Source organism: Ictalurus furcatus, chromosome 12 (genome assembly GCF_023375685.1).
Source record: "Ictalurus furcatus strain D&B chromosome 12, Billie_1.0, whole genome shotgun sequence".
In the NCBI taxonomy this organism is placed as follows: domain Eukaryota; kingdom Metazoa; phylum Chordata; class Actinopteri; order Siluriformes; family Ictaluridae; genus Ictalurus; species Ictalurus furcatus.
In genome coordinates, this window is record NC_071266.1 from 4924517 (window position 1) to 4936962 (window position 12446).

General features: G+C 40.8%; 2 protein-coding genes across 3 annotated transcripts in view; one reads left to right on the forward strand and one right to left on the reverse strand.

Moving 5' to 3' along the window:
- The first annotated feature begins 2443 nt into the window (after positions 1 to 2443).
- On the forward strand, positions 2444 to 10040 carry desmb (desmin b). The gene is made up of 9 exons (XM_053637698.1): positions 2444 to 3675; positions 4473 to 4533; positions 4666 to 4761; positions 5397 to 5558; positions 6686 to 6811; positions 6891 to 7111; positions 7443 to 7486; positions 8380 to 8468; positions 9568 to 10040. The coding sequence occupies exons 1-9, from the start codon at positions 3098 to 3100 to the stop codon at positions 9607 to 9609; spliced, it is 1419 nt and encodes a 472-aa protein (XP_053493673.1). The 5' UTR covers positions 2444 to 3097; the 3' UTR covers positions 9610 to 10040.
- A 597-nt stretch (positions 10041 to 10637) lies between these two features.
- tmem198b (transmembrane protein 198b) overlaps positions 10638 to 12446 on the reverse strand; it is a 36085-nt gene continuing 34276 nt past the window's right edge. For both annotated transcript variants that reach the window (XM_053637699.1, XM_053637701.1), the window contains exon 5: positions 10638 to 11776. In XM_053637699.1, coding sequence (XP_053493674.1) covers positions 11624 to 11776 — 153 coding nt within the window. In that variant the 3' untranslated portion in view covers positions 10638 to 11623. The remainder of the gene's footprint in view (positions 11777 to 12446) is intronic.

The window sequence follows — 12446 nt, forward strand, 5'->3', positions numbered from 1 at the left end:
CAGCTTAGTAAAGTTGAGGATTGTGTAAAGGACATTAGACGTTGGATGTTAACTAATTTCCTTCTACTTAATTCTGATAAAACAGAAATACTTTTATTAGGCCCACGTGTAGCTAGAAGTAATCTTTCTGATCACATGGTTACTCTGGATGGACTTTCTGTTTCATCATGTACAGCAGTTAAAGACCTTGGAGTGATTATTGACTCCAGCCTATCATTTGATGCTCATGTAGATAATATTACTAGGATAGCTTTCTTTCATCTCAGAAATATTTCTAAAATAAGAAACATATTGTCACTACATGATGCGGGAATACTAGTTCATGCATTGGTCACCTCTAGATTAGATTACTGTAATGCCTTACTGTCTGGATGTTCCAGTAGGAATATAAATAAGCTCCAGTTAGTCCAGAATGCAGCTGCTAGAGTCCTAACTAGAACTAGAAGATACGACCATATCACACCAATATTATCAGTACTGCATTGGCTCCCAGTAAAATCTCACATTAACTATAAAATACTTTTATTAACCTATAAAGCACTAAACGGTCTCGCGCCACAATATCTAAGCGACCTTTTGGTTTTATATGATCCGCCACGCCTACTTAGATCAAAAGATGCAGGCTATTTGACGGTACCTCGAATAGTGAAGGCTACAGCAGGAGGAAGAGCTTTCTCTTATAGAGCCCCACAGTTATGGAACAGTCTTCCTATTAGTGTTCGGGACTCAGACACAGTCTCAGTGTTTAAGTCTAGGCTTAAAACGTATTTGTTTACTCAAGCCTACCCTGACTAGATTCTGTTCTACTACTTCACAGTCATAATAATCTTTTTTCTCCCTCTCTCCTTTCGCCGAGCCCCACACGAATTTATGGAGATACTAGAGATCCAGATCCTTTCTGCCTCTGGATGGAGCTCAAATCTTCTCTAATTCCAGACTGCTGGGACTACGGCTGCTCCTAAGGCCATACAGACTTCATATAAATCCATAATGAACTTTTTCACACTATCTGTTGTTACCCAGATGAGGATGGGTTCCCTTCTGAGTCGGGTTCCTCTCGAGGTTTCTTCCTCTTAAAACATCTTAGGGAGTTTATCCTTGCCACCGTCGCCACTCAGTGGCTTGCTCAGTTGGGATAAATTCACACCTTTAATATCTGTATACCGTGTTGATATTTCTGTAAAGCTGCTTTGAGACAATGTCTATTGTAAAAAGCGCTATACAAATAAAATTGAATTGAATTGAATTGATACTACTGCTGCATGATCAGAACAGAAAATCACAATTAATCACTAATGGTCAAAGTGTTAGTATTAAGGGGGTGGCTTGCCAAAGTGTTCTTGCAGCAACATATCTGACTTTATTTTTCTGTGTCTGGGGAAAAGACAATCAAAGACAGAAATGTCACAGTTTAATTATTGTTGCTTCCTGGAATGTGACTAGGTCCAGCCTGTTTGTGCAGACTTACTGGTGGTACCGGTGGTAAATTTCACTGGCAGATTGGTGGTTATCGTACAGTAAGTTGTAGTGATTTATTATCGGTTGAAGCGTTGTGTGTCTTGCTTCAAGGGTATGCACATGCACCTATTTACAATTTAAGGTTATTTGCTTACAGCCTGATTTTTAAGAATGAATAATTAAGAAATGAATCTTGACTTCCTTATACTCCATATTTTTTAAACAATTTAACGTTGAGAAATCCTGCAACCCTGCTATGTTTCTCACAGGGACCTCCTCTGTATCTGTGGAAGTTAAACATGAGAAGTTTGCTCTACCTTATATAGAGGTGAGAGCAGAAGAAAGAGGTGGAAGGGAAGGGGGAGGCGAGAGAAAGATAGAGGGAGGGAAAGACAGAGAGCCGGTTTACATCCTCTGTCACTTCTGATCTTTGTCTTTGCTTGAAGACTTCCAGAGAAGTCTTTGTAACAACGTAATTCCAAAGTGTTATCCCTGAATGCCTATAAATAGACTATTACTTGTGGTAAACTGTCCCTATTGGCTGGTCCAACCTTATTTGATCATTACACTGACCCTGCCATTGGCATTACATTTGGATTAAACACGCACGCTGATGGCTCCAGATTGGAGCTCCTTGAGTGGAATTCCCAAGCATAAATTCTGAGCTTCTGCGAGTATCTCACTTGACCTCTGAGCCCAGCACTGTTGCACATCTTTACTCCCTCTCAGGTGAGGTCATCATCTATAGATGCATCATGACAAATGACATCGTTAGCGGCGCCCTGTGTTTACAGAAGCTGAAGCCGAGGAGCATGAATCTCGCTCTTCTAGGAGACGCACATGACACTTCTTTTCTGCCTCATGCCTTTCCTTTTTAAGGCAGGTCGAACAGGCCTCACCGTCATTTTGAGTGCAGTATTCAGTAGCTCTGCCTTCATGTGAGAATGAGCCTGTCTAAGGGTTAGGTTGATGTCAGAACATCAAAATAGCATGATGTGGGATGTTGATGTTCTTGCTCGTTAAAAATCCAGATGACAAACTGTGGTTTGTCACATGAAATGACTGTGTAATCCATTTAAGGGAATGAGAAATAAACGGAGATAAGCTTGCAATCTGAATCAAGCAAGCCTGTCCAAAATAATAATTATTACTAAGAAATTATTAAGTGATTTATCCTGGGCTAGGAAAAATGGTATGATACTCCTATACAGCAGGCTGATCTTGTCTAAGAAGATGGTTCATATGATGCGTACATTTTTTTTTTTTTTTACATTTTATTACTCACACTGATATTCTGTATATTTCTGCACTGAAATCCACACACAATCAGCTGGTTATACATGACAAGGGGCAAGGGCCAGCTACAGAGCACGAGAAAAGCAGAGAATGCAACACAAAGTAAAACATGGAAGATGTTTGAGATAGAGAAGGTTCAGACTGGAGAAAGGAAGAGGGGGAGAAAAGGGTTGAAAAGTATGGGATGGGAGGGGATGAGATGGGATTGTCCAAAAGCCTTTAGGGAGGGGGATCCACGAAGAGGGCCTGACTTCTACAAATAGCCACAGCTGCTCATCATCCCCTCACTCCTGTCCTCTTTCCTCTCTTGTGTGAGTGTGTGTGGCCACTCCGTCCTTCCAAAATGAGCCGCGCCTCTTACGCCTCCTCTCAGTCCTCCTCATACCGCCGTGCCTTCGGCGGGCCCGGCTTCACCACAACCCCCATTACCCGCTCCTCAATGCTTGGCCGTAGCCCCGGAGGTTCACATGTCAGCTCACGGGTCTACGAGGTCACCAAGACAGCTTCATCATCACCAGGCTATACCAGCTACCGCGCGTCTTCCTATGGCATCCCTGCTCATTCAGCAGGCATCTCCCGCTCCTATGCCGCCGGCTTGGGTGAGACACTGGACTTCAGCTTGGCCGATGCCCTCAACCAGGAGTTCCTCCAGACGCGCACCAACGAGAAGGTTGAGCTGCAGCACCTGAACGACCGCTTCGCCAGCTACATCGAGAAGGTGCGCTTTCTCGAGCAGCAGAACCAGGCTCTGACTGTAGAAGTGGAGCGACTGCGGGGCCGAGAGCCAACGCGTATCGCTGACCTCTATGAAGAGGAGATGAGGGAGCTGAGGCGCCAGATAGAGGTTGTGACCAATCAGAGGTCCCGAGTTGAAGTGGAGCGGGACAACCTGGTTGATGACTTGCAGAAACTCAAACTCAGGTGAGGAGTGGTCAGTAAATTCACTTCATTACAGAAGATAAATGAGATATATCAGAATAGATAGATGGACTAGATCAACTGATCGATAGATACTGTTACAGCAGCCAAAGCAGAGTATGAAAGAAGAGCACAACATATACACCATGTTTGACAATGCACCAGTATTACCGCTATACCACAATACCACAGTATAGTATCTACCACTGAGAAAATAACAACAGTCTGTTTTTGTAGTGTCACTTAAGACTATTTTAGAAGAGCCAGAGACTATAAGAGGTCAGAAGAGTCATAAGCAGATCGGAACTCTGCTATTTTTGTCTGTAAAACGGTCATGTGAATTCCCTCAGAGGTTAAGTCTGTGTCAGAACGCATTTATAATCATACGGCCCTGAGCTCCTACTGTTTAGTTCTGCAGTTATGTTTGGTGAGAGACAACAAACACTCAAAAGGGTTTAGATTTCATTGATGGATGTGGAAAAGGAATTATAGAGCTCTCGGTGAAGGCGTAGCATGTTTTCATAGGCAGTTTGCATTTGCTCTGGTCTTGCCTTCGTCATTATAAAACAACCCACTCCTTAGTCGACTTAGTTGTCTGGTCTAATAAAGGCAGTTGTTGACGTAGAGTTTACATCACCACACAGTTTTTTTCCTATTCAGGACTAAATATCAAGACATATTTGGCTTCCAGTTGGATGGGGTAATCTGTGTATGTTATGAGACATCAAGAAGGCTCCTGTCTCTATAAAAGGAAAAGAAGGAAGTGGCTTTTAAGATCTGTGTATTGTCTCTGAATGCAGGCTTCAGGAGGAGATTGAACAGAGAGAGGAGGCCGAGAACAACCTTGCAGCATTCAGAGCTGTAAGTCTGGCTCTCAAACACTCACTGAGGAACTTCCATCATTAGAATTATTAGTATAGTGTATATTGTGTAACATATCATTATGAAATCAATAATTCAGTCAAAATGACATTTCATGTTCTATGAGAACAGGATGTGGATGCAGCCACCCTCGCACGCTTGGACCTGGAGAGACGCATCGAAACTCTGCAAGAGGAAATCGCCTTCCTCAAGAAGATCCACGAGGAGGTCAGATCAGCCAAAAATACACCACACACACACACACACACACGCACACACGCAAAGTGAAGGATTTCTTCTAAGCCGCAGGTGTTTATTAGAACAGAGCACTAATGTTGCACTATGATGGCTACAATTATATTAAATATCACGATATTCATGTCTAATATGTACAAAGAATTTTTATGCTATTCAATTTATCATTTTAAATCCGCAAAAAAGTTTTCTCCCATTTTTTTTTTTTTGTTTATAATCCTTTATTCATTCAACTGTATGTCTTTTGATCAAATTATGACAGTCACTTTGAGCACTAATCTTTTAAATGTTAAATATGAAACAAAATTAGACTGATAAATCTGCCACTACAGTATGCAACCAAACACACCGTTAAAACATAATTAAAAAAAGCATTAATTATGAACCAAATAATTCGAGCGAAATAATTCAAATATGACTGTGTAGTTCTACTGGAATGTAATGTATTTGAAGTTGTATTTGCTCCTGAAGATTGCAGTGCAACTTTCAAGAATAGTACGGTATATCTGTATATAAACGAGTAAAAACTGTCGATATGCAAAAGAGTGTGTGTATGATGTCCGCTCGTTAACAAACACACACTCCTCTCTTAATTTCTCTCTGTTTAGGAGATCCGTGAGCTGCAGGCTCAGATGCAAGAGACTCAGGTGCAGATCCAGATGGACATGTCCAAGCCTGATCTGACTGGTGCTCTGAGAGACATCCGTTCTCAGTACGAGGCCATCGCCGCCAAGAACATTGCTGAGGCCGAAGACTGGTACAAGTCCAAGGTGAGGAAAAGCAGAGGACAAAATTGAACAGTTTAACTCTTTTATCTCAGTTAATAGCAATATAAATAACGTTCATGAGAACAGACGCAAACGGCGTTCACAAGTTTGGGGATCATGGTGTGGTCCAAATAGAGATGAAGGGAATGAGAGAGACGCTAAAATCCAAAGACTAGCAACATATAATGCCTTTATTTCAGCCTGGTACTTTCAGATTATATATACACTCACCATCCATTTTATTAGGAACGTTTGTACACCTCACCCGGTGAGTTTTGGTGAGATTGTGCCTACTGTAGCTTCAGATTCTGGTTCTTTGGCTGACAGGAGTGGAAATGATGTGGTCCTCTGCTATTGTAGCCCATTCATCTCATTCTGAGATGCTTTTCTGCTCACCACGGTTGTAAAGAGGGGTTATTTGAGTTACCATGATACTTCCTGTCAGCTTGGTACATTCTGCTCATTCTCCTCTGACCTCTCTCATCAACAAGGCATTTCTGCCCACAGAACTGTTGCTCACTGGATGTTTTTTGTTATTCTGTGTTAAGAGACAGTTACTATAGACTTCCCATCAACTCAGACCAGGCGGGTCATTCACTCTGATCTCTCTCAACAACAAGGTTTTTTAGCCCGCAGACCCTCTGCACCATTCTGTGTAAACTCTAAAGTCTGTTGTGCATGAAAATCCAAGGAGATCAGCAGTTTCGGAAATACTCAAACCAGCCTCATTTTTCCCCCATACGGATGTTTGACGTGAACATTATCAATTTACCCAATCATGTATCTGCTGTCACATGATTGGATGAATGGATAATTGGATGATTGTGCAGGTGTACAGGTGTTCCTATTAAACTGGCTTGTGAGTATATAATGTAATGTTTCATGGTGATTCATGAATAATTTTAGTGTTAGTCACATTATTAAAATATATTAAATTATAGTTATTGAAATAATAATTATTAAAACCTAAACAGTGCATAAATTAAAAAAAAACAAACAAACAAACAAAAAAAAACAGCGCACCATTGCAGGAAAAAATGTATAAATGAAAAACTCCTGGTTTAGAACAATAAAGTACACATTTCATCCTCTAATGAACACAAATATATTTTTTTGTTTTTGACCCCCAGGTGTCAGATCTGAACCAAGCAGTATCCAAGAACAACGAAGCCCTGAAGCAGGCCAAGCTGGAGACCATGGAGTACCGACACCAGATTCAGTCCTACACCTGTGAGGTTGACTCACTGAAGGGAACGGTGCGTTTATAACATGGTTTATTAATAATATCTGCAACAGTCATACCTCTGCATTAAGCATACCATTTCTGATTCCCAGAACGAGTCTCTGATGAGGCAGATGCATGACATGGAGGACCGACATGGACGCGAGGCTGCCGGCTTCCAGGACACAATTGCTCGGCTGGAGGCTGAGATCTCTAACATGAAGGATGAGATGGCGCGACACCTGCGCGAGTACCAGGACCTGCTCAATGTCAAGATGGCCCTCGATGTGGAGATCGCCACCTACAGGAAGCTGCTGGAGGGAGAAGAGAGCAGGTAAGAGATGGGTTTGTCTGAAAGGAGATAGGAGGGCTGATCATTCTCTTTCTAGTTTTATAATATCTTTGAAAAGGTGTTGATGTGAATTTAGGACAATCCACCAACACTAACAAGGAAGTAGGCTCTTTAAAAGTATTAACTTTTAATCATTTGAAGCTTCTTTCACATTGTAATAATAAACAATAGACAAGTAAATAAATAATGCATATACTGTTTTGTTAAAATTGCCACCGCGACCCTCTTTAAGCCTTACAGTCACCCAATTTAATATGATTTCTTTATATTACATACAATTTGTTTTTGAATGTCTCTGTAATTTCTCCAACAGGATTACACTGCCCATGCAGGCCTACTCCACGATTAGTTTTAGAGGTAAGAGTGAAAAAACAGGAAAAATGTGGCTTTCAATTTCAATTTAATAATGAAGGACATGCTCATTTTTAACCAGTTATACTATATAATACATTATATGGCATCTACTATAAGCAGCTGTTCCCTCACCAGCCTCTCTATTTCTTCCTCGTGAATTAATAAGACAAAAACACAGCTTGAAAAGAGAAGAAAACAAAAAAAATTCTCCGTCCTGAAGACTTTCCCATCTTGGAAAACTGACTGTTACAAAGCACCGACACTGGAGACTCCTTCCATAAATGTGAAATAAATATCTCCTTACAGAAAGCTTTACCACATAAACGATCATATATTTTATATCTTGGTTGAATAACGACAATCTTTTAAATTTTTTAATCGGTTTTTTTTTTTTTTTTTTTTTAAATGTGGAACGTCCCCCCAACAACACCTTACAAATGATCTGTCACTATAGAAACGATAGTGTTTTACAACACAACGAGGCCATTAATATAAACCTGGCACAGCCGCTGTCATAGAAATTTCACACCTTCTGATAAACCAGATGATGCATTCTACAAAACATAACCTTTTCATTTGTTACACAACCTTGTAGCTGTATTACACTGAGCAAAATATGAGGTCTTTATTTATTTATTTATTTATTTTAATAGGTTTGTTGCATGCACGAGATGTTGCCTGTAAAATCTCGGTCAGAATCTTTTTTTATGCTAACGCTTTAACGTTTAATGTTTAATTGACTGTAGACAGTAGGATAACATGTTATTGTCGGAGAGACAGATATTTATCTTAAATTATGTATACGTACTTTAAGATGTAAGATCAAAACTTAAAACACAATTGGTCTCAAAACCAGATTATTGTGCTTACTGTGGTGATGTGTGACTGTTACACAGAGACCAGCCCAGAGCACCAACAACGTGCTTCTGAAATGCACTCAAAGAAAACAGTGCTCATCAAGACGATCGAGACCCGTGATGGCGAGGTATTAACACACACCTACATGTACACAACCTCAATGCCAAACATGCTCCTCTAAAGATATCGTCATACAGCATGTCTCGAATTGTCAGGACTGACCTGCCGTGCAAACACACTCACATACACCCACTACTAAAGTGTACTCACAGCAGTAGTGTAGCTTCACTCTTACTATCTCATTATACAAGAGGAAAACAGGAAGTGTGTGTATGGCTCCAGCATATTCAATATTTAACAATCACAGCATGCTCTCACGATTCCTAGAAACTCATAGAAATCAGTGTGCATGGAATGTTATGCCTGACGTTATAACTAATTCAAGTTGATTAACAGTCGTAGTTTTGTACAAAAACAAACAAAAGTTGTTAAGGTGATAGTAGGGTTATGGGTTTTAATCCCACTGCTGAGCTCTTGCGTAAAGCTATTAACTCTTTAACTGCTTAGCTTTTTAATATTGCAACTCATACTTGAGTAACTACAGGAAATGTATGAAAGTGAGGAATGTGAGTAAATGCATCTACATGCGATGTTCCCTCTATTTATTTATTTACTGAGCAAAACTGATTTCTATTAGGCTAGTGAGGTCAACGACCTGCCTCAACACTCTCCTGAAGGCTTCCGTTCCCCCACGCAACCTGCGATCGATTAATAGCCGACGCTTAGTAGTGCCTACTCAACGTGGCTCGAGGTCCCATTCCAGAACCTTCACACTAACTGTCCCTCAGTGGTGGAATGAACTTCCAAGCTCAATCTGTCACTATCTTCAAAAAAACAGCTAAAGACCCAGCTCTTCCATGATCACTGAACTAACCCATATAACGCCAACCTCACATTATCCTAAAAAAAAAAAAAAAAACCTACTCTGCGCACTTTGCTTCTTCTAGAACTCAATTAAAAGATCTTCTATTGTAGCACTACTTGTATTGTTCTCTACTTGCTTTGCTGGTATTTCCTCATTTGTAAGTCGCTTTGGATAAAAACATCTGCTAAATGAATAAATGTAAATGTCAATATGCTTTCATTTAATAAACTGTGACGTGCTTTATTTGTCCAAAGGTATAGGCTCATATGTTTGCGTGTCTGCACTGTTTTGCCTTTTACAGGTGGTGAGTGAGTCCACACAGCACCAGCAGGACATCATGTAGAGCTTCACCTAAGGAGCTGAACCACAAAACACCACAAGGAGTTTCAATAAAACCATAAGGTCCAGCCTTCATATCCTGTGCTTTTTTTTTTTGTTGTTTTTTTTTTCTTCCATTACTCTAGACACAGCTTATCTGAAACATGAGCACTGCTTCCAAAGTGGAAGAGATCTTTAACATTTTGCCTTTTGAAAAAGAAACAACAATTTCTTAAGGAATCTACGTCAAAAGATTCTTCTGCATTCACGCAGAGCCAAACCATGAGAGAGGGACGTGGGAAGAAGAAAGGACAAAGGTCAAAACACAGGTAGGGGATGATATGTAGGTGAATAACGAGGGCAAGAGAGGACAGGAGGGAGGACGAATGAAGAGTGAACTCATAGCCGTGATATGTATGATGAGGAAATCAGAATAAAGTAAATGCGCATCAACCATCCTATTCTTTCTGTGTGTGTGTGTGTGTGTGTGTGTACTGTATGTGTGGTATGCAAATGAAGAACTATCCAATAAAAACACATCACCCACATGTTGGAATCACATACTTTATCGTAATATCCAGGTCCATACAAATACATGCTTTACAATAATAAGAATAACATTGGATTGTAAGGTGCATGTCCTGATGAGAACTGTTCACTCAGGTCTTTGTGACCAAACTCTGCTGTCAGAGGGGAACGGTCTGTCCGCATGTCTCAAATGTAAAATAAGCCATCAGATAAATAAACACATCGTGACTCAGCACCCTATTAATGAAAAATTTGCAAAAATCCGTTCACGAATAAGTCAAATAAATAGTAAAGGCGGGTAAAACAATAAATGTGTTAAATGTGCATTCTAGTGCATTCTATGTACAAAACAGAAGTGCAGCGACTTGACTGAAACGTACGGCTAGGACAACAGAATAATAATTAAAAAAAAAAAAAAAGAAAGATCAACAGATGCCCTGGAAGAGCATGGTCTTTTCAAACACAAAGATTATCAAAAATTAGAAGAACGCCTATCTTGTTCTTGAGGACACCACAGATGTTAGTAGAAGGCATCAGCATTATCACTACACTTTACAATGGCACGGCAAAAGCACAGCAATGAGTGACAGGATTTCACGGGGGATTCGCTGATGCCAGACGTCTCTGGGTGGAAGTCCATTTAAACAACATCTACCAAAATAAAAAAAAAAAAAAACAACAACAAAAAAAAACCCAAAAACGAGCACTTTCTTTCTCTCAATTCCACAAGCCGGTGCTACTGCCAATAGTTCCATCCGTTTCGACAGTCCGCAGTGTTCCAGCCGTCCCTGAGTATCACTTTACCTCCTGGTTTTTTTCTGTCACCATTAGAAATTGCGCTCATTCTGCACCAGAGAGTCTGCTGTAATATGGCTCTTTCCCCTGCAGCCTCGTTAAAACAAGGCCAAGGAGCAGATTCTCCTGAGACAGCCTCCCAACTGGAGCCTCAAGGCAATCCCCCTCCTGCACAGCTATTTGGTACAGTTCATGACAAATTTGTGAAATATGACAGTGCAGATGTAAATGCTAGAATCCACAGATTTACAATGAGAAGAATGATCTTTATGTTACAAGATTCAGCACCAAGAGAGAATCCCCTCATTGCAATAATGCAGGACAGACAGGGAATCTTTATGGGGGTTCAATGTGCCGCTTTTTAAACAAAACAAACCAAAAAAAAAAAACAGCGTGATGGAGCTGGGCCTCGATTTATTCTTTTCCAGATTCTTTCACCTGGTAATTCTAAGGGTGACTGATGTGCCACCGCTCAGGCACATGTTCAGCAGTAGTAGTGTGCATATGTGTGAATGGGAGTTTGTATGGGTGTGTGTAGGTGCGTGCATATCTTGAATACACTCCTTAAGCAACATGCTCATGCCTGTGGCTCCCCCCACCCCCTGCTCATTGTCTATACAGTGCTTACAGCTGTGTATGCAGAGACAGGTCAGGGACAGCAGCAGGACAGTGAGATGAGCGTGTCAGAGTGTGTAACCATGTGCACGTGTGTGTCGTCACACTCGGAGGTTCGGTCCAGCACCAGAGGTGAGGGGGACTGTTGAGCCGCATTCGTAGTCCATGTCCACAGCTGTGTGTGTGCCAGAGAGCCGGGCACCAGGATACACACACCCTTCCCCTTGCCGCTCTCGGAAACTCTGGATGTAGCTCTGAAACAGAGGGAGAAGAGAGTGAGGATCTGATATGTTGGTGAAAACAGAAGTCGTAACTAGGTCCGGATTTGTGAGAGAAACAGGATTTTAAAGCAGTGTGCGATGCTTACTGGACATTTTATAGGGAACACATACTGGACACCCACGCTAGTGCTGGGCGATTTTCACGATTCATTCGGTTAACTCGAGCTGCAAAATGTTCTAATCACGATTGTACATGATTTTATACAGCTGTGCTCATAAATTTGCATACCCCTTGCAGAATCTGCTAAATCTTAATACTGTTAACAAAATAAGACGGATCATAAAAAAATCCCATGTTGTTGTTTGTTTAGTGCTGCCCTTAATAAACTAATTCACATAACAGACGTTTACACATAGTCCACAAGACAAGATAATAGATGAATTTATAAAAATGACCCAGTTCAAAAGTTTACATACACTCGATTCTTAATACTGTGTTGTTACCTGGATGACCAACGACTGTGTTTATATTTTGTGAGAGTTGTTCACGAGTCCCTTGTTTGTCCTGAGCAGTTAAACTGCCCACTGTTCTTCAGAAAAATCCTCCAGGTCCTGCACATTCTTTGCTTTTCCAGTATCTTATCATCATATTTGACCCTTTTCCAGCAGTGGCTATATGATGTTGAGATCCGTCTTTTTCACA